Genomic DNA, 19,265 nt, shown 5'->3' on the forward strand with positions numbered 1-19,265 from the left:
ACTGCCCTTTGGGGTATGAGACCTGCAATTTTGGGATAGGAAAGGAGGACTTTGCCATTTTAGCGTGGACTGGGAGCACGTGGGTCCTGGCGGTGCCGCAGCCTTTCCCTGGGGGCTGGTGCCTCGCTGGTGACATATTTCTTTTTCCTCCACTCTGGGATGGTAGCAAACTACTACAGAGACTAATGATTCAGATAGCCCACATATGTGTTTGCAGTCCTCACCTGTTGGATGAAAGCTGGGGCTGTGGTCTTTAATTGGGCTTCCCAGGGGAGGCTTTTATGCCCCCAATTAACCCCTTGCATAATTACCCATAGAAATAAACAGGCTGGCCCTGGGATGAGGCAAAAGGTGCTGCTGGCCAGTAGCTGCTCTTTGCTTTAGATTGACAGGTTGTGTCTCCCTTTGGGGACAGCTGCCACAGTCGGGGTGGCACAGGAGCAGGGACACCTCTGCCTCTGCTGCGGGGTGGCAAGGGGGGCACAAGGGCAGGGAGACCCCAAAGGGTTTTATATGCAAGTATAGAGAAATTTAGTTCTCCTTGGGTCAGAGGACTCTGTGGTACCTGGGCAGCATAAAATTCTTAAGGGAGCAAAAGCTGAGTTACTGAAGGGGAAAGGAAAGCTTTAGAAATGTCTGGGGTTTCTTTTTGTTTACTCTTACGTCCAGTGCCTAATTACCACTTTGGAGAAGGGAAGCATTTCTCATCCAACAGCCCCCTCGCTTTGTCTCCTCTAGTGAGGCAAGAAAGACCCAATTTTACATCTATGAAATCAGTAAAGTGAATCAGAAAACAGTATCTTCTCAAAAGAAGAAAGAATGAGTCCTTTCAGTCTCATACCAAGAAGCAAGAAAGATCATAAAATTGAAACATTTTAAAATACTCCTGAGTTGCATTTAGCAGCTGGCACAGAGCAGCAGGGAAGTGCGAAGTGTAGTTATTGCTTATTTTAGGTACTTTATTTTGTTTGTTTTGTTTTATGGTTTTTTTTTTTTTTTTTTTTTTTTTTTTTTTTTTTTTTTTTTTTTTTTTTTTTTTTCTTCCAGGCTCTGGATAGAAAATGTAGAAAATGATGCAAGTTTGCCTTGTGGGAAAGGAAGAAAATTTATATTGACAGGTTGCTGAGGCACACCTGAGAAGCCAAGCTGATCAGGGAGAGCTGAAGTCTCTTCCCTTGCTGGCAGACTTTCTCGACTGAGTCATGTAGGAGTATGAAACCCCTCGGTCCTCTGCCAGCAAAGTGCTGGTGATTTCAGATATATTGTTTGAACGCATCCGTCGGAGGACAGGCAGAGACCACCAACGCTCTCGCCCCAAACAGCCTTTTTCAAAGGGAAAAATGTTGGTGGATTCTCACCACGGTGATTATAGGGGATTATTCGAGGATTCTCAGAAGTATCTGAAAACCAATCTAAGTTATTTCTGAATAGCTATTGAATGGATAATTTCCATACCCATTATCAAAATGATGTGCTGGCGGTGAAATTTAGCTGTATTGTATTTGATCAGTAATTGGTGAAATGTTTTCCTAGGGTTAAAAGTAGTGTCGGCAACAGCTCTGTGTAGGGATTTACAAGGTGTTTAGATACATTTTTATGTATTCAGTTGCTTTATGCTATCCAAATGCTTTGACGGTATGGAGAAAGCTAACGGGATTTATCTGAGTATTTAAAGACAAACTGAAAAGACTTTTACCTTCTGAGACCCAAGTTCAGAGTTGCATTGCTTCTGTTCACGCTGTTGATGACACAACTAACATTTAAAACAACGTACAATGTTAAAGTCTTGATCATTAATGACTTTCAGGTCTGGAGAATAGAGCAGGCTCAAAAGAAATCGATGCAAATGCACTAGAGCAATTAGTAAAGAAAACATCAGTGATAAAAGAGTGAAAACTTTCCTTAGCTTAGATTGTTTCTTTCAGTCCGTGGCAGTAACGATTAAGATTATGCTGTATCTTTGATTTCATCTTGGACCTTGTGAAACAAGAATTTGGTAAAATGTCCCCCACTTTTTCAACTGAAACAAAGAGAAGAGATTAAGACTGGGGGAGAGTAAAAAAAGAAATCTGCAAGGAAGGAAAAAAAGCCCCTAATCTCCAGTTAAAGGTGAACTGAAAAGGAGAGCTGCCATTTAACTCTGGTTTTCCATTTCAGTAACGTGACAAGCACACAGTGGATTTGAGTGCATTGAGGCAGGGACAGGCAGGAGACAGGCAGCGCATCGGCCTCAACTTTAAAAATGTTTCTGCATTGTAGTAGGTAGCTGGGGTCAAAAGTAATTTTCTGGAATTATATCTCCCCCATGAGGTACTGGCAAAGGGACAGAGCTGAGCTGCTTCAGGACTGAGGCAGGGCAATATTCAGGGCAATAAATAAAAAATCAACATGTCCATCGGAGCACAGAGATACCTACGTGTTCTCAGTACAAGCGAAACATCTTTCCTTTAGCCCCTGCATGGCTGGTGTATGTTGGTACACTGCTCTTCTCGCCTGCATTTTGGATCCAAAGCTGCTGGTTCATGCTGGTGTTTAAAGCCATAAGGTGTTGCTGTGTGGACGAAAGCTCAAGGTGGCCGGGAACGTCAGGGCACCCCACGGCCCCCACCTGAGGCATCTTTATGGCTCTAGAAACATCAAAGGAAAAAGCTGATTCTTGGACCAATATTTAAATATTCCAAATTGTCACTACCTGCTGACAAAAAAACCCCTCTGATTGTTAAATCTGACACATTCTAGACAAATATTTAAGTGATGTTTGATTTTAGGGCAGCCTATCTGTCCTGGTGTCCCATGGCCCTCTGCAAGCTCTGGGTGGCTGAGCCCTCCTCAGATGTTATCATGCTGCTGCTCTCAGCATCCTCCAGAGAAGAGTCCTTTTGCAGCTGGAGGGCATGGTGCACCAAGAGACTAAGTGCCTTGCCTGAGGCCATAAAGTCCGTAGCTGAGGAACAAATTGGAGCCTAGTTGCTCAATTCTTGGTCTGGCAAGCTGGGTCCAGGGCTGTCCTTCCTCTTTAAGCAATGAGACAACTTAGTCTATTTAGAAATAACCAATAAAAAGGAAGAAAAATATTATTTTAATATTCCTTGATATAATACATAGCACCTGGAGCCAATGTAAGCAATGAGGTCAGATATTACAAATAAATGAAAGCTTACCTAATTTACCACCAGGCTAGATAATATGAAACCGAGCTTTGCATTAACTAGATAGGGAACAAAAAAATGTTTCAGACTGATAAACACTTTATTATTGCATATTTGAGATGAATTCCCTTAGATTCAAAACACTGTATCTGCAGAGTATATGTCCTCTTATTTTAAGGTGTATTTAGTGATCACATTTCCTGTAACAAACCTCACTGGTTTCATCTGTAGCGTGTCTCTCTCCTACCGCTCTGCTTTCTTTCACCCAGCGGCTGGTGATCCTCATAGAGAGCCCCGCACCAGGGCTGTGGAGATCTGGCCCCAGCAGAAAAAAAGTTGGAAAGGAGAGGAGAGGGAAAAAAAAAATGCAGCCCATCCATCTTGGATGCCTTGAAACACGTATAGCTGAGGGGAGCTGCCAAGGGGAAGCCATTTCCATACGCTCTCCTTGTCAGAAGAGCAGGCAGGCTGAAAAAGTTGGATGTGCGCAGTAAGTGGAAGCCGACCCGGGCAGCCTTGATTTACATAGCGCACACTTGGGACCTGCTTATTACCACAACATCCCCCTAATCATCACCTCCGTATGATGAGCACATGGATGTGAATATGCCCCGGGATCCCCAGCGCTTCATTTCCCTAGCAGCACCCAGCCTTTTGCAGTTATTGTGATATGACAGATGCACATATCATTGAAAGCAGGTCTTGCATGGCATTACACAATGTAAACCAATAATGTGAAAATACAGCCGTTAACACAATGTACAGTTTTGCCTATTACTACAATGCCCTGCTTGTTCCAAAGGAAAAGCAATTTTATGCTCCACTGAAGCATGGTTTGCTTAGCCTTCAACTAGCGGTAAATGCCAGATACTGCAAAATGTTGCTGTTACACAAGCAGTGTCCTGGATTTATTTATACATATCCATGCAAAGACTAATTTCAACAAGAACTAGGACTGGAGTCCCTCTGAATACGGGGCTGAACTGCTCTGACCCTGCATTTCCAGCTCTGCTGCCTCTTCTCAGCACCCAGGTCCTGATCCAGCAAAGCTGCACGGCCCCATGCAGCTCAGTGTGGCTGCTCTTGTTTTGAGTTGGGTTGAAATTCTCCCAGGTTTTAGGGTATCCTAGCACCCAGTGGGACCTCTCGATCCGAAAATCAGACCAGGATAACTGCCTGCTGTATACGTGCCCCAGGTGTACAGGTCCTAGGTGCCTGGCTCACACACTGCTCCGGTTGCTTTCCCCTTACCTCCACCGATCTCCATCATACTCCTTTCCTTGGATATGAGGCATGATTGCCTCCCTGCATGGCAAGAAAGTCAGCACTTCTTGGGCATTTCTTATCTTCATTAGCCAAGATGTGTAGAAACCATAGCATGAAGCCTCTGAACCCATAATTATCGATATGGGCCTCATCGGCTGCTCCTGCCATTTTCAGGTCTGGTAGAAGTTAGTTCCTTTTAGCTGAGGACACAAAAGGAAGAGCTGTAATGACAAAATGAGATCTGCTCAGACCGTTTGGGTAGTGGGAAAGAGGAAAAACGCTGCTGTGTAAAGGTAACCCCCCCCCGACCCTTTCTGAGGGCAGAAGCTGCTCAGCATTCGCTTCTGAGCAAGGAAGCCTTGATGTGTTTAACCTGGGGTAGAAACAAAGATACCAGAAAAACGTGGTGTCGAGGTGGAAAAGCTGTAATTCCTGAGTTTATCAGCTCAGCATAAGAGGGCACGAAAGGGCGCTGCCACTTATTCTCTGTCTATGCAGCCATCTTCAAGTATGAGAACTGGCCCGTGCTCAGCTCAGAGCTGGGGGTATTGATTTTCCCGTCGTGCTCGAGTGCAGCCGGGGTGGTCGCGGGAGCAGGAGAGCAGGGACGTGGCTGCAGCTTTCAGCTCACCTTCCACGTTTTCTGGCAGAATTGGTTTTCGCTGGGGAAAAAACAGATTTGTCAGAGACAGGCTGTTTAGCAGAAACAGATTAATTACCCTGAGAGCGTGAACAGGAAAATGTGGAAAATGAAAACGGGTGGGAATCCCCACGGGCTCATGTTTTACCAGCTCTCTATGTCCTAGTTCTCCCGCAGGGAAGCAGTTGGGTAGTCCCGAGAAAAATTTTTTGTTTGTTTTCATTTTGGGGCAATTTGTGGATCTTGACTTGTCCTTGAGTTGGATGGAAGCACATTTCAAAATGCTAAATTATTGCACGGAATAGAAATTCTGGCATTGCTCAGTTTTGTCTTCTGCCTATAAGGTGAAGCCAGGGAAGGATTAAAAGCTGCTGCCCATTGTGCTGTGCTGGCACCCAGCCATTGCAGGTATGCTTCTTTATGAAAGTTTAATTAGGAATTGAGACTTTCGCTGGCGACAGGAGGACGCAGATGCCGTCTTCTTTCAATAGAGCGGTGGCCAAGACTTCACATGCCTGCGCTGTGGGCAGAGGGGCCGGGGCATGGCATGGCCGTGCTGTGTACAGGTTGGGGGCAAAGATACATCTCCCTTCCTCCTTCCAGCAGCACAGTATGGGAATAGCTCGAAAATTAGGATTTTTTTCATCTGGGGACCTGCTTGGAACCTGGCACGCTGCCAGGCAGCCTGGTCTGACCTGCTCAGAGGGTGTGTGGCAAACATGAGAGGGTTTCATCCTGGAGAAACCAAGTGTTGGGGTTCATCCCTGGGTTCTTCTAAACCTTTTTCTTTTTCTCATCTGGACTGATGTCAATTTGAAATGCAAATGCAGCCTTAAAAAGGGAAGTAGGAGCATTTTGTCTCTGAAATGTCCATGCAAAATATTTCTGTTTAATTAAAATGCACCCTTTTTTTTTTCCTCCGGAAACATTTGCCATGTTTGGCCCAAATTCAGGTACCTGTCCCCCTCCCTTTGCCAATGCACTTACTGTTTGCTGGGGGAAATAAAAGCCCTTTCTATTGTGCCTCCTTGGTCCTCCCCTTCCACCGTGCCCTCAGCATGGGCCGGCCGGCAGCTGCTGCCTCTTGCCTTCCCCCTGCCTGCACCTCTGCCGGCTCCAGCACCCTCTCCAATGCCTCCGGGTGGGCTTTGCCCCACCACAACACGAAGGTGCAGGCCATTGCGATTGCTCTTTGGATTTGGTCCAGGCCATGGTGCGGTACAGCGATGCTTCTCATGAGCCACGGCTTTGCCTGCAGAGGGGAGAGGGAAACCTTCTTCCCCCGAGGCTGAAGCTGTTCCTCCATGCCTGGGGGCTCTCGCTCGTGGAGAAGAAGGGAACCAATCCCATCAGCTTTAATATTTCTATTATACAGCCTAAATTAATTTTTATTTTCTCTTTTGACTCCTTTGTTGTGTTTATTTCAAGGGATTTCTGTCGCCTCCCTTCAATACTTCAATGTGCCTGAAAAATTTCTGTCAGGAGTGATTGTGTATGACTTGAAGAAAGTGCAATTTTTAAGACTTGAATTCACTTTAAAATCCCCACTGCTTTCTATTCTTTTTTTTTTCCTCCAAATTAGCACATCTCCGAGCTGAAGCTTCCCCATCTGACAACGCTGTGTATGTTATTACTGCCACAAGACCTTTTCACCACCTGGTTTCTCTCTCTTGCATTTCTTGCTATGAATATGAGATTTGCAGGGATTTGTGCATCACGGCCCGGGATGCTTTCAACAAGACTTCAGGGAGCTGAAAGAGACTTGAGGTCAGTCCAAAATACTCTGGAGAAAATTCCCCGAAGTCATAGACAAATATTTCCAAACATGAATATTTCCACCCTATATTTAAATTCTCTTTAAATACATTATTGCAACAGTCAGCTAGACAGACAGACACTTACATACGGCTGACATCAGCATGTAGCTTCTCCTGTCACCCGCAGATGGGCTGCGTGGCTGGAATGATGATGTTTCTGTCCTGACTTTGGGGAGTTTCACATATTAGACAGTACTAAAAGAATTTTTAATTGGACTCATTTTACTTTTTTTTTAATCAGAAATGAGACAATGCATGCGAACCCCTGTGGTTACTGTGGTCTCAATCAGCTGCCAAATAATATTATAGAAATTGTGATTGGATTAATGAAAAGCTTGTAACAAAATTATGGTTGTGAGGAAATTATCCTATTGGGGGCTTTAATTTAAACTGGTGGGACAAAATTAGTCCTAAATTAAAGAAAACAACTAATTGTCTAGATATCGCTCGGTTGATAAATGCACCAGTAGGATCCCGCTCCCAGGGTGTCACTCTGCTGTTTATAGGGTTTTCGAGGAATAATGCACTTAGCAGCCTCCTTCCACTCCCTTTTTGCTTTTTCCATGGGTGTCCTGGGCTGCTGTGGGCTGTGAGTTCCTCCTTGGCCCCGCTCCTGAAGGCACCAAGCCCTGGAGGTCCCGGAGGGAAGGGATGGTTTGGGCCAGCCTAGGGTTACCCTGTGCTTCCCCAGGGACACCGACCCCTCAGCTGGGGTGATCCAGCAACCACATGGGCTTCCAGCACTGGGACATTTAGACAAGGTGAGGACTCATGCCTGCCATCCCTCGTGTCCCATCCAGTGCTTCTCCTTAGCGCTTGCGATGGAGCGGTCTAAGCCATGTTATCCATTAGCTTCTGATTCCTGCCTCACGCTGTGGTTTTGGGAACTGGCCTGTTGCCTGCAGGGTTCTGGCCCCTTCCCTCGGTGCTGTCCTCGCCTGGCTGCCCTTGCAAAGCGGGACCCCCAGCCCATGGCCATTCCTCATTTCAGGGCAGAAAAGGGTATTCGAAGCCTGTGGGTCCCCAGGATGTGGGAGAGGACAGCTGGAGGCACCGTTCTACAGAAAGAGCTTTTTTCTTCTTCTGGAATCAAAAAACAGCCACATATCTGTAAACGCAGAGCCACGGCTCTGCCTCGTGTTGGGGAAGGGATATATTCTTGGGTAACAGGGTTTTGTCTGTATTTCATTCAGTAGCAAAGCTCAGTTTTCCCTATAGCTGGGAAACCCCAGGTTTGCCTTTTAATAACCGCAGAGGTGCTGGAGGTAGTGGAGCCTGAACCCGTGGGACACCGCACGGGAGAACCTGGGATGGATTCCACCACACTTTGTCCTGCTGATCTGGACCTGGTAAGAAGGTTTTGTGGGCCACGGCATTAACCTGCTGTATGCAGCTCCCATGCTGCAAGGGTATTGGGAAGTGATAAGTGGGATGTGGCAGGTATTTTGGGCACCAATTGCATCTTATCGGAAAAATCCCGAAAAGGAGGGGAGTCCCATCGGGGCTGACAGGGGACCCCTCTCCCCGATGCAGATGACCTGCAAAGCTGAGCCGGTTTGAGACAGGACTCCTGGTGCCAGTAAAGGGTGTCAGTAAGCAAATGTTAATTCCTCCGTACTTGGGGGCCGGTTAGACTGAGTTTTCCCTCTGTTTCTGAGGCCCCATTAGATCCCAGTGTTTTGCCGGTGGGTTAGGCTGCATTGCTGAATCAGTTGTTGAAGGAAAAAGCTCGGTTTCCTTCAGAAATTTTTCCTCTCCTTTAGGAAAACATTTCTGTTGCTTGCCTCTGTCATTGGCCCTCAAGTGGTAAATCCCAGGCAAATAAATCTGTATTTAAAGCAATAAATTCAGTGCCTTTCCTCTGAGGCTTTATTTTCTCATTTAGTGACCTCTTGTTCCCCATGTCTTTGACACTTCTCCGATGTGCATTAAGCAAATATGCAATCATCCTTTCACTCTCTATCTTTGCTTTCATTATGATTTTTTACACTTCATTACATTTCCCTCTATAATTGCAACTCTTTGTTGTCCCAAAGTTTTATGGCTCTTTCCTCTCTTCTCTCACTTCTTGTGTTTCTTTGTTATTCACGTTAGCTTTTCTTGACACTGTGTTCCTAGTACATTTTCTAGATGTCAAGCAAACTCTTAGGCCTAAACTCATTTATCTTTGAACACTTTCCATTTCCACTTCAGTGCTCTACCCCAATGAATTCCATCCAGAACTTCCTTTTCTTCTAAAATTGGCTGTGCTGCTTTTATTCAGCGTTCTTCCCTTTTTAGGCCTAATTATAAATCCGATTGTTCGGTCCTGAATGCTTCCACGAGCTCCATTCATTGCTGAGCGCGGTTCTGCCATAACTGCCAGGGGAAGTTGCGTGACTGCCCTTTCAAAATCCTAATATGATCTAGATGAGAAAGAGTGATGTTATTTCTAACTTAAATTAAACCCTAGATCAGGCTGTTAAGTCCCTCCATTCTGCTCTCCCGTCGCCGCATTCACCCGCCCTGGAAAGTTGAGAGGAGAGCAAGGATGCTCTGCGGTGGGTTCATGGGTTTATGGGGTTTTCCCAGCCCCTCGCAGCGAGTGGCGGAGCTGCCGGCAGAGCCGGTGGGCACCGCTGTGCCTCCCGCCGGCATCAAGTGCAAGGGTCTGTTGAGATCCCACTGCTCTGGCAAAAGCAGTTCAAAGTGGCAAATGGCTGATTCCCACAAACACAGACCGCTGCTTTCCTTAGGAATTTTTACGGCTGCTTGAATAACTGCATGTTAATTTGTAAGCGGAAAGCATGACCCTTACTGACTTAATTTTGAGCATCTTTGGGATAAGCGGCCAAGGGGAAACGCTTGGGTTTTCGCCGCAGCTCTCCACCTGGGGATTGCTGAGCTGTTTTGGCTGAATTTCGGCTCTGCAGCTGGGCAGGGGCTGGCACCAGCTAGCCAGGGCTGTGTGGGGAAAACCTGTCTGTGGTTTGTGAAGCTCGCCTTGCTCTCAGGCTCTACATGGAGCTCAGCTCTTCAATGTCAAGGCAAACCATGCCCACTGCTCCACAACCAAATGCCTACCTCCGGTCCGGATGGGTCCCGCTCTTACAGAGTCAGACTTCAGAAGCAGCTAAATGGCATGATGGATTTGATGTATCTCCAGATACGTCTGGCAGTGTTTGCCTTTAGGCATGTTCTCAGGTGTTTAGGCTGCTTAGGTAGCTTTGTCTGGGTTGAATGTTCTCAGGAGGGGAACACACAGGGCTGGGAGCACAGTCTGAAACAGAGAACAAATAGGAATGTGATGCTCTTCCTGTGGAAATGTCGGCAGGATTTACTAAGCTTTCAAATGGGCAAGGCAGCACTCTTCTTTCTCCTCCAAAATTGCCCTTGGAGGGAGGTGATGCAAAGAGAATTGCTCTTGTTCACTTACTGATTTAACCTGATTTCTTCCTGTTCTTTGAGCATCTGGAAAAAACATGAGTAATGTGATGACAAAGTTCATCCTTTGCTCTGAGTCGAAGAGGAGCGTGTCAGTGACTTTGCAGACCTGGGGCACTCTGTCATCCCCAGCTAGCGTGGGGGCTGCTCTGCTCTGCTCTCTAGGCATTGCTTTCTCTTGAAAGCCCAAGAAAAAGCGACCGCTGCTTCCTGGCCTGTCTTCTTGTGACCTTTCAGACTGGTGCTCGAGCAGTGTCAGCAAGCCCAGATGATGTACGGTGATGGTCCCGTAGGAACGTGAGCAACAGCAGTGCACCCTGAAGTGCATATATAGGTATGGTTGTGTATGGTGCACCAAACACATCATTGAGCGCTGGTCATTTTGAGTCCCATCCATCATGCAGGATCACTGGTGTGGCTGCAGGCAGATAAACCGTTTGGGCTCTGCTTCCCACCTGTAAGTGGAGATTGCTGGCTGCATAGTATGTACGGTGATATTGCTGTATGACGCTTAACTCTGCCGAAGGCTTTAAGATGCCTCATGAGTTGCTCTGTGTTCAGCTCAGTGATCCAAGGAGGACTTGCCCTTGTCCATCTTTGTCGGTGCAGAGCAGAAATGTCCTGGGTGGAGAGGGGACAGACACCATCAAGATGCACAAATGCCCACATCAGGGGTTGCCACACGTCGCTGTGGGTTGGTGCCACGTAGCACACAGTGATGGAGGGCTGAGGAATAAAGCTCCCTTGGCCTCAGAGGAACACCATCTCCTACCTTGTGGTTCATTGCATTGGGCTCCTGCTCTTTGCCGAGACAGCGGAAGAGGGGTTCAGACTCCCCAGGTGCCAAACGAAGTCTTACAAATTACCTGACCTTAGAGCCTGAGCCCTTCTGAAATCTGTACATTGATTTGTTAAAAGTTTTGGCATTTTTTTAAGAACTTCCTTAAATGAAGCTGCTTGAAGTTGTGGCCTTCACCATGAATTGATTGGTTATGATGTGGTAACTGTCCCCAAGGGATGCAGGGACATGGCTGGGGTATTTAGCTTCTGTCTGAAATTTTTATCCTAGTTTGCAGAACCATTATTTTTTGGAAGCTTTAACACACCTGTGTGTGGTCAGGGAATTTTATCTCCTCTTAAAATACCTGACAGAGGGAGATAGAGAGACCTCTTGCAGCAACTTCTCTGTATCAGAGCAGTCACAGGAGATGACCTGAAAAAATCAGCTATCATACACCATATCATGTAAATAAATAAATCTTGCAATTTTTCTAAGCCTCTACAGTCGGCTGTATATGCTGGATGGATATGACTGGATTATTATAGTCTGTCATTTCAGCATGAATTCAGACACTATTTTAGGTGAGTATTATTTAATAGGCTGGAAGAAGCTTTTGGAGCTGTTATTATCTCTCATGTAAACGCACGTTAAAGCAATTTGAACAGGCATATCATCTTCCTGATGGGCTGTATCGCTCCTGTGGAAAGGCTGAGGGGTTTGTACTGTGCCACATCGGAGCTACCCGCCCTCTGGGACGGCAAACGGGAGGAGCGCGGACCCCCAGGATGGCACAGGGAGGGATGTCAGGCTGCTGTGAGGGCTGGCCGAGCTGCTGCCTGGGCTGTGGCCGCATACTTAAGGATGCAAAGCAAACAGCTTTGCTTGGGAGGACCGGGGTAAATAAGTTTAACACAAACTTTAGAGATTATTTCAGCAAGTCTGCATGGACTGACCATATCAATCGCTTCATTGCAGCAAGATGCGGCTGTGCTGCCTGCAGGTTGCAGATGCATTGGGAACCAGGAGCCCGCTGGGGAAGGAAAAGTTTCAAGGTCCAAAGAGCAACCTCTGGGAAACCACTGGCTTTGGAGGGCCAGGAGCCGTGGGGAGGGACTGCAGAACTTCACTGTTGATTGACAAACAGCAGAGACCCACGGAGAGTGAGTGGGGAGGGGGGAAACAGCACAAAAAGCTGCTTGATGGGGATGCTGCTGTAAGAGACGTCCATGGCAGGGGAAAACGGGATCTTCCGATTACGGTCTTGAAATTGCCATAGAAGTAGGTTACGTTTGTACTCATTCTCCATCCCTGCCCCAGCCCGGGAGAGCTGCCTCTGGCTGCACCATGCCCGGCTCTGGCCGCAGCCGGCGGGCCGCCCTCGGCAGCAGGCAGCAGTCCCCAGCTGCCTCGTGATATTATTGTTTTTTTTATTCGCCTCAATAAAAATCTGTGATTCATTAAGTGCTTGTCATGTTTTGATACGTGGATCAGGAACTGATCGATAGCCAGCCAAATTTAATAAAAAGGAGCTCTATTCTTGGGAAATGAGCTTGTTACCATGCCAACTATCGATCTTTCCTGACAGGCTGCTGTAAGTCGCAAAATGGGGTCCTGATGGGTAGGTCGGTCTCCCTGCCTGCCTGCCTGCCAGGAACGATGCCGATTGCTGCCTCTGTATTTAAAAGACTTTGGAGACAACCCTATTTTTTAATACTGCCTCTATGTAATTCTTTGGCAAAGGTTCTAGATTGCCTGGAGCTAGCGGAAATCATCCAAAGGCTTTATTTTTCTTACTGGCTCTAAGGTGGTGGAAATATAAGACAGAAGGGAGCAGAGCTCTGGTTCTGCACCAGAGCCTCCTGGGGTGAGGAGGGATGGAGCCCGACGCCAGCCCATGTGGCCGCCTTGCTGATGCATGATGTGCCAGCCATTGCCCGGTCCCTGCCTGCCACCAGTGCTGCAGCATTTTTCCTTGTGATGTTAATAACTTAATGTGAGCCAGATGGTGTTAAACAGCACCAAACCGATCTCCTGTCAGGTGGATTTCTCCAGCTGACCATGGTAAGCAGGACAGATTTGCATCCCGAGGAAGAGAGATGCTCTGCAGAGTCCCGCAGGTCCCAGGGTCACTCTGCTGAGCTTCCCACGCTGATCCTAAGTCCCTAAATTTGAAGCGTTGGCATTGCAGCCATTCTCTGGCATGGGTGACACTGAAAGATTTGGGAGCAAAAGCTGAATATGGATGAGGAAGAAGGGGTTTGTCAAATGCAAATAACCCATCCCCAAGGTTTTGATTTGCCTGATCTGTTTGCAATGTTCCTAGATTTTTATTTGCACTTTATTCTCCTTTCATTTCTCAGAAGGAGGGTGGGCAGGGCTGTCTGCCGCCAGGGCAGGCTGTGCGGGGACCCAGGCCGTGTCCTTACCTCTGCCAGGGGCTGCAGGGCAGGCTGGCACAAAGAGGAAGCGTCTTCCAAGTACAAAATGCACCATGAGTTTTGGCCCCATCGTTCTCCTTCAAGGCTTGGTCCAAACCACAGAGGGATCAGTAGAGACAGATTTTGGCAGGTTCTGGCCCTCTCCCAGTCCAAACCATTTAAACACAGTGGCCCACGTCCTTCTCCAGGACAGCCACTTAAGTCAGTGTTTGAGGGTTTAAGAATGGATGGTGAAATGTAATTGGGGCAGCAAAAGCTTTATAGGCTTAGAAAATCCAGTTCTGTGCTCAGTACAATCCCTGAGACTTCCCTAGAATAGTTTATCCAGCCAAAAGTGAGACAAAGGTAGAATTTGACGTGGAAGATCTCACCAAAGTCACTTGGGGAGAGGGAGTGCGATGTAACTCCTTCATGGCTTTTCCAGGTTGCATACTGTAAAGCTTACTATGATTTAACATGGACATTAGCCCTGCTTTGGGTGGGGGGTTGGACTCAAGATGTCCAGAGGTCCCTTCCAACCAACATTTTTCCATGATTTCATCTCAGAGATGTGATGTGAGGTCTAACACGGAAATGAAAATGCAACTGGTATTCTTGGGTGTTCAAACTTGGAGGGCAATAAGAGCTGACATCAAAACCTGAATATTTCTCAGAACTATTTGTGTATATGAGGTGCCAGAACAGCCCTAGTCCCTTGGCTGTGCAAAATTGAGGTTATTGAACAGTGCTGTTTGCTGCAGTTATCAGAAAGTTTGCCAGCAGCAAGCACCTGCCCTTGTGTCTGCTCTCGGCCTCCTCCTTGGGCTTAGCTCATCCCAAACTCCCTGTTTTAAGTTTCCTTCTTTCAAAGGTTTTTCTCCAGTAAAAATCAGCAGACATCTCTGTGGAGTTTGTTAACATGAGTTGTTTAATGGAAAGGTCCTTCAATGTACGGCAAAGGTGAAATTCTTCCGTAAGGTTTAATAACCCTCAACCTCTCTGTCCCTGCAGTATTTAACACTGGCGTGGCATGGCAGCGAGCGCTGAGCAGAGACAGGGTGGAGCAGCTCTTTGAATTAAGCGTATGCATGCCAAATTGAGCCTAAAATAAAACTCTTTGTAAAATCCAGTTGTTTTTGGGCATGGACTGCCATATCAGATCCCCGCTGCCTGTGCAGAGCCCAGCAAGGTTTTAGCACAATACCGACTACATATCCTGTTTTCTGTTGCAGATTGCACTGGAGCCTTGAAGACAAATGAGACCAGTTGGGTGCCAACAGCAGTGCGATGCCGACGAGGGAGAGGGGCCCCTCCGAAAGCCGCAGGAGGAGGAAGGCCAGCAGCGCTGTGAGATGCGGTTCCTGCTGCCGCTCCCGGGTGAGCAGCCCCTGCCCCGCTCCGCCAGCCCAGCTTTCCCCTCTCCACCAGCAGACATCGAAACAGCCAAACAGCCTGGCAGGTTCAATGGGAACACCGGCAGCGGGATGACCAACTTGGAAAATACCTCTTGCTTAGGAGAGAAAGCTGCCAAAAGAAAAGCCCAGCTTGCCAGCATTAGCTCTGCGGGCAGCTGCCTTTCCTGCCTGCCAGGAGCGAGGGGCTCCGTGTCAGCACGAACCCGAGCGAGGGGAGAGAGACCAAGCTCAGGGGTGCTGGAGGGTTTATGTTTTCCCGTACTCAAGGAGCCTGCTCTGCAGTTTTTAAGACGGATCAGCAGCCTTGCATCGCATCATGATTTGGCTGCAAGTTGAGCCGAATGTGTATTATCTCCCCAGGCTCGTGGTATGCCTCTCCTCCCCACCTAATATACGAATATACAGCGAGAGTTTTACAGACAAGATAATGTGTTTTGGCTGCGTGAAATAGTAATGTTCTTCCTATAGGAGAAAAATTTAATTTTGCTTTGAATTCCACTATAACCAGACAGCTCTCCATTTATATCCTGGATAATAAATCAAAGCAACATGAAGGCTTGTGCACAGAACTAAAGTGGTTTCTTAAAGCAAATTTGGCAGGAAATAAGTCATCATCTTAAAAAGCCAGTTCACTCTCCATATACAGTACACCACCAACTCTTTGCTAAAAACTGCAAACAGGCACGAAAAGTCATCTGGTGAAAAATAGAAAGAAATCTGTGAGCTCTAGCGATGCTCTGTGAGATAGGCCATGTGATTCTGTTATCAAAATAACACATAACTTTGACAGAGAAATCACCCCATGAGTTCTCTTCGACTCCTGGGTTTGCAGTGCCCAGGTACTCAAATATCACAAGGGCCATTAGTTTGGCTTCGTATAAAAATAAGGTCGTGCTGGTATCACATCTTCCCTCTGTGCTTTTCCTCTTTCTTCTTGCCGCCTCCTCAGCTAATGTTGTCATTTTTTCTTAGGTTTTTTTTTTCCAGCCTTCCTTTCTAGTTTCTATTTCTATCGTGCAAACATGCCATGGCAAAGCGATGTAAGCAATGCATAATATATTTACAGTAATGTATGATTCATTTACTAGCTTTCATAATTAATGTGGCTGTGTTTTACATACACAGCACTTCCTGTGTGCATTTTATGATGTTAACACTCTTCAAAATCTAATAAAATGTAATCCATTAAAAACAATAGTACTATTCCTGTGATGAGATTTGTGTGCAGTTTTGCAGCAGCTACAGCAAGAACTTGGTGCCGAGTTTATATTCTAAACACCAGTTTTATGCTGCTATTTTATGCAGCTCCTAATTCTCAAGGTGGAAATTATTATAATGATATGTATTATTACAGTGATACCACAGTTGGTCTGGGTATCATCTCTTTCATACCCTGAAAACTTTCCAACCCAAATAATTTTTCTATCTGCTGTCTGGAGTTCAATAACAAATACGGAATTGTGCTGAATTTATGAAGAAACATATAAGAACTGTACAGCAGCATCTGTAAAACATCAGCTAAATAATGCCAACATCTGCACCTCCAAAAAACTCATCCTTGCCTGGGGTTTGGTGGGGCTGAGAGCGCACACAGCCTCATGGTCTGGGCCCCAAGACCCTGTTCCCAAAGGGGTGCATCTAATTGCCATCAATATCAGCAGGAGTTAGGAACTGCCGAAGAGCTCAGGCCATGCACTTTATTTACACATTATTCTCTTCCTAGCGAGGATTTGAGGACCCCAAATTATTTTGCACCCCATGGAGAAGAAAGCCGACGTAGCCATTCGTGTGTTGTTCTTTGACACACTGTTCCAGGCAGATGGATTTGAGAGCTTTTAGTTTCCTATCTTCATACTAAAAATGTGTGTAAAATAATTTCCAACAACAAAATCTACACTTACAAATGAATCAATCTAATGCTTTTGAAAACTCAAAACGGATATGAAAAATGGATATAATTTCCAGTGTAAGGCTAGAAATCCTGTTCCCATCTCTCCAGGCTGAAATTTTGCCTGCTGTCCTCCAGCCAAATCCTCCTCAAAGCCGACAGGCGCAAACCATCCCAGCTCGGCAGCAGCGTGGGCTTGGGGGATTTACCTCTGCCAAGGCTCCGACCCTGGGCTCGGGCAGCCAAATCAGCCCCGTGCTGCTCGTGCATTAGCACTTCACACCTGCACAGCACCTCGGTGCTGCCTTAGCTGTCAGCAGGTGAGGAGCATCATTGACTTAAATAAGTTAAGCCTCAGCTTACATCTTACGGGGTGGGTTTTGCAGTGAAGGGGGTTTGTGTAATAGGGAAATGCAGGATTTTCTGAATGCTGCTGGTTGGGGCAGCAAGGGGGCGGCTGCACCTTCAGTATGACTCCAACCCACTGGTTTTGCTGGACTTGCATCAGGCTTTCCCTGAAGTACCTGAAATGCAGATTTTTTCAAAGGTATTTGAGCACTGCTTTTGGACTTTGCTGTGTCCTTCCCGGTGAATGTTTCCCTGCTGGGGCAGCTGCCTGTGCTGCGTGGGCAGCTTTGCTGTTTCTCTGTGGGTGGGATTGGTGCAAACCTACGGGTAACTCGTGTAGTGGCTGATGTTTCTCCAAAATGGGGAGCGTGTGCTCCTGCCAGCCGAGCTCAGCAGGGAGAGCTGCCATGGCTGGGAGCTGCTGCTCTTCCCCAGCGTGGCACTAGGGGAAAGGTGGAAAAACCTTCCACGTGGAAAAATGAGCTAAAGACCTTAAGGCCCAAATCCCACCGTTTAGAGAGATCAATACCGCCATTACTGTTGGGAAGTGAAATCCTGTGCTGCAGCAGCACGGATCTGATGTGCTGTGTCCCTGTCTAGGGTGAACCCACTGGCCTCTCATGGGGGCTCCTGGCGGGCGGGGGGGGGGGGGCGGACGGCACAGTGTGCTCAGCCTTGTGCTTGGCCACCTCTCGCCTTGTGTGCTGCAGGGAGGCTGTCAAGGCAGTGGCAAGGGATGCATGGCACGGTGCCCTCCTGGCATCTTGGGAGGAGGCTGATAAAACTGGTCATTTCTAATGTTTTCTAGTTCTGATCAGAGAGCTGTTTCCCGCCCCCCCTGTGTTTGAGGAGGCTTATTTTAGCATTGAGTTGCATGTACTGCTTGGATATTTGGGGCTGGAGGTTATCTTGTATTTTTTTCCCCAGATTTTGGATTAGTTTTGCATGTTTATTCTTATTTCTACCTTTGGGTTTGTGGGTTTTTTTTAAGAATTGCTAAATTCATTATTTAGAGGGGAAAACTCATGTAAATGTATCTCTGTGCCCTGTAAAAGTTAAAGAAATGCAAAGAAGTGGAAAGGGCAAGGGATGAAACAGCAGGGCTGTTCTGAAACACCAATATTTGAAAACTGTGTTTTCAGTGAGTCTTTTCAATATTGGAGACCTGGTGGTGACTTCTGCCTTTGGCAAGTGTGTGCAGGTGATGCTGAGCCTTTTCTGGCGCCTGCAGCTGTACCTATTTTGCTGCAACCCCAGCAGATGCTTTTGCCATGGGGTCCCTTCTCCTTCTGCCAACAAAGCTGGGGGGGCTGCTCCCCCGGGCAGGCAAAGCCCCTGTGTCATATCTATGCGGAGCCCCTGGGAGCGGCAATATTTCTCACTCTGGGCCCGTGACAATAGGGGCTGCCAAATGACCTGGCTCCAGCCTGGGCTGCGCTGTGGCTTACGCCGGCACACGAGCGGGGCTTGGCCTCGGCATGGGGTGCTGCCCCTCAGCCCCAGCCTGCAAAGTGCCACATCAGAGCTCTGCTCTCCAGTGTCAGTGCCTCTGGTGTCCTAAACGGGTGAGAACCCCCTGGGACACGTGTCTACCCAGGTGGCCTCCTGTCCCCAAAGACTGACCTCCAGCTGGGAGGTCTCTGCCCCTCCAGCCACCTCCCCTCAGCATGGTCCCTACCCTGGCCCCCAGACAGCACCGGCTCCAAGCCTGCCTCCTGTCAGCTGGGGTGAAGGGGCAGAAAGTCCCCTTTGGGGGAGGTTTGGAGAGGGAGGAACAGCTCTACCCGGCTCAGCGGGAGCCTCCCGGGAATGCAACAGCAGCTCCGGCACACGCGGGGGGTTCCGGATGGTCCCCTTGCGTGGCCTGACGCTGCAGCCAGGAGGGCTGAGACCCTGCTCAAAGCATTGCTTTTGAGGAGGGTCAAAGGGACAAGTTTTTTGGGGGAAATGCAGGACAAATGCTGGACCTCAAAACCTCTGTTCTGCCTGGTGTTGAGGAAAACTCCCAGGGGCGTTCAAAGAAAACAGTTAATTACGGCTCATATGGGGAGGGGGGGGACACAACACAACTGGGGTGAGGCTGGAAGCTGCAGATCCCTTTGTGGGGTGGGGGGGAGTGGA

The 19,265-nt window shown here is 47.6% G+C and overlaps 1 protein-coding gene across 1 annotated transcript in view; it reads left to right on the forward strand.

The window, feature by feature from the left end:
* The first annotated feature begins 14,749 nt into the window (after positions 1 to 14,749).
* LOC103923422 (zinc finger protein ZIC 3-like) overlaps positions 14,750 to 19,265 on the forward strand; it is a 17,149-nt gene continuing 12,633 nt past the window's right edge. Inside the window, exon 1 of the mRNA XM_009331767.1 lies at positions 14,750 to 14,870. Coding sequence (XP_009330042.1) covers positions 14,750 to 14,870 — 121 coding nt within the window. The remainder of the gene's footprint in view (positions 14,871 to 19,265) is intronic.

The sequence above is a fragment of the Pygoscelis adeliae genome, unplaced genomic scaffold (assembly GCF_000699105.1).
Source record: "Pygoscelis adeliae isolate BGI_AS28 unplaced genomic scaffold, ASM69910v1 Scaffold79, whole genome shotgun sequence".
In the NCBI taxonomy this organism is placed as follows: Eukaryota; Metazoa; Chordata; class Aves; order Sphenisciformes; family Spheniscidae; genus Pygoscelis; species Pygoscelis adeliae.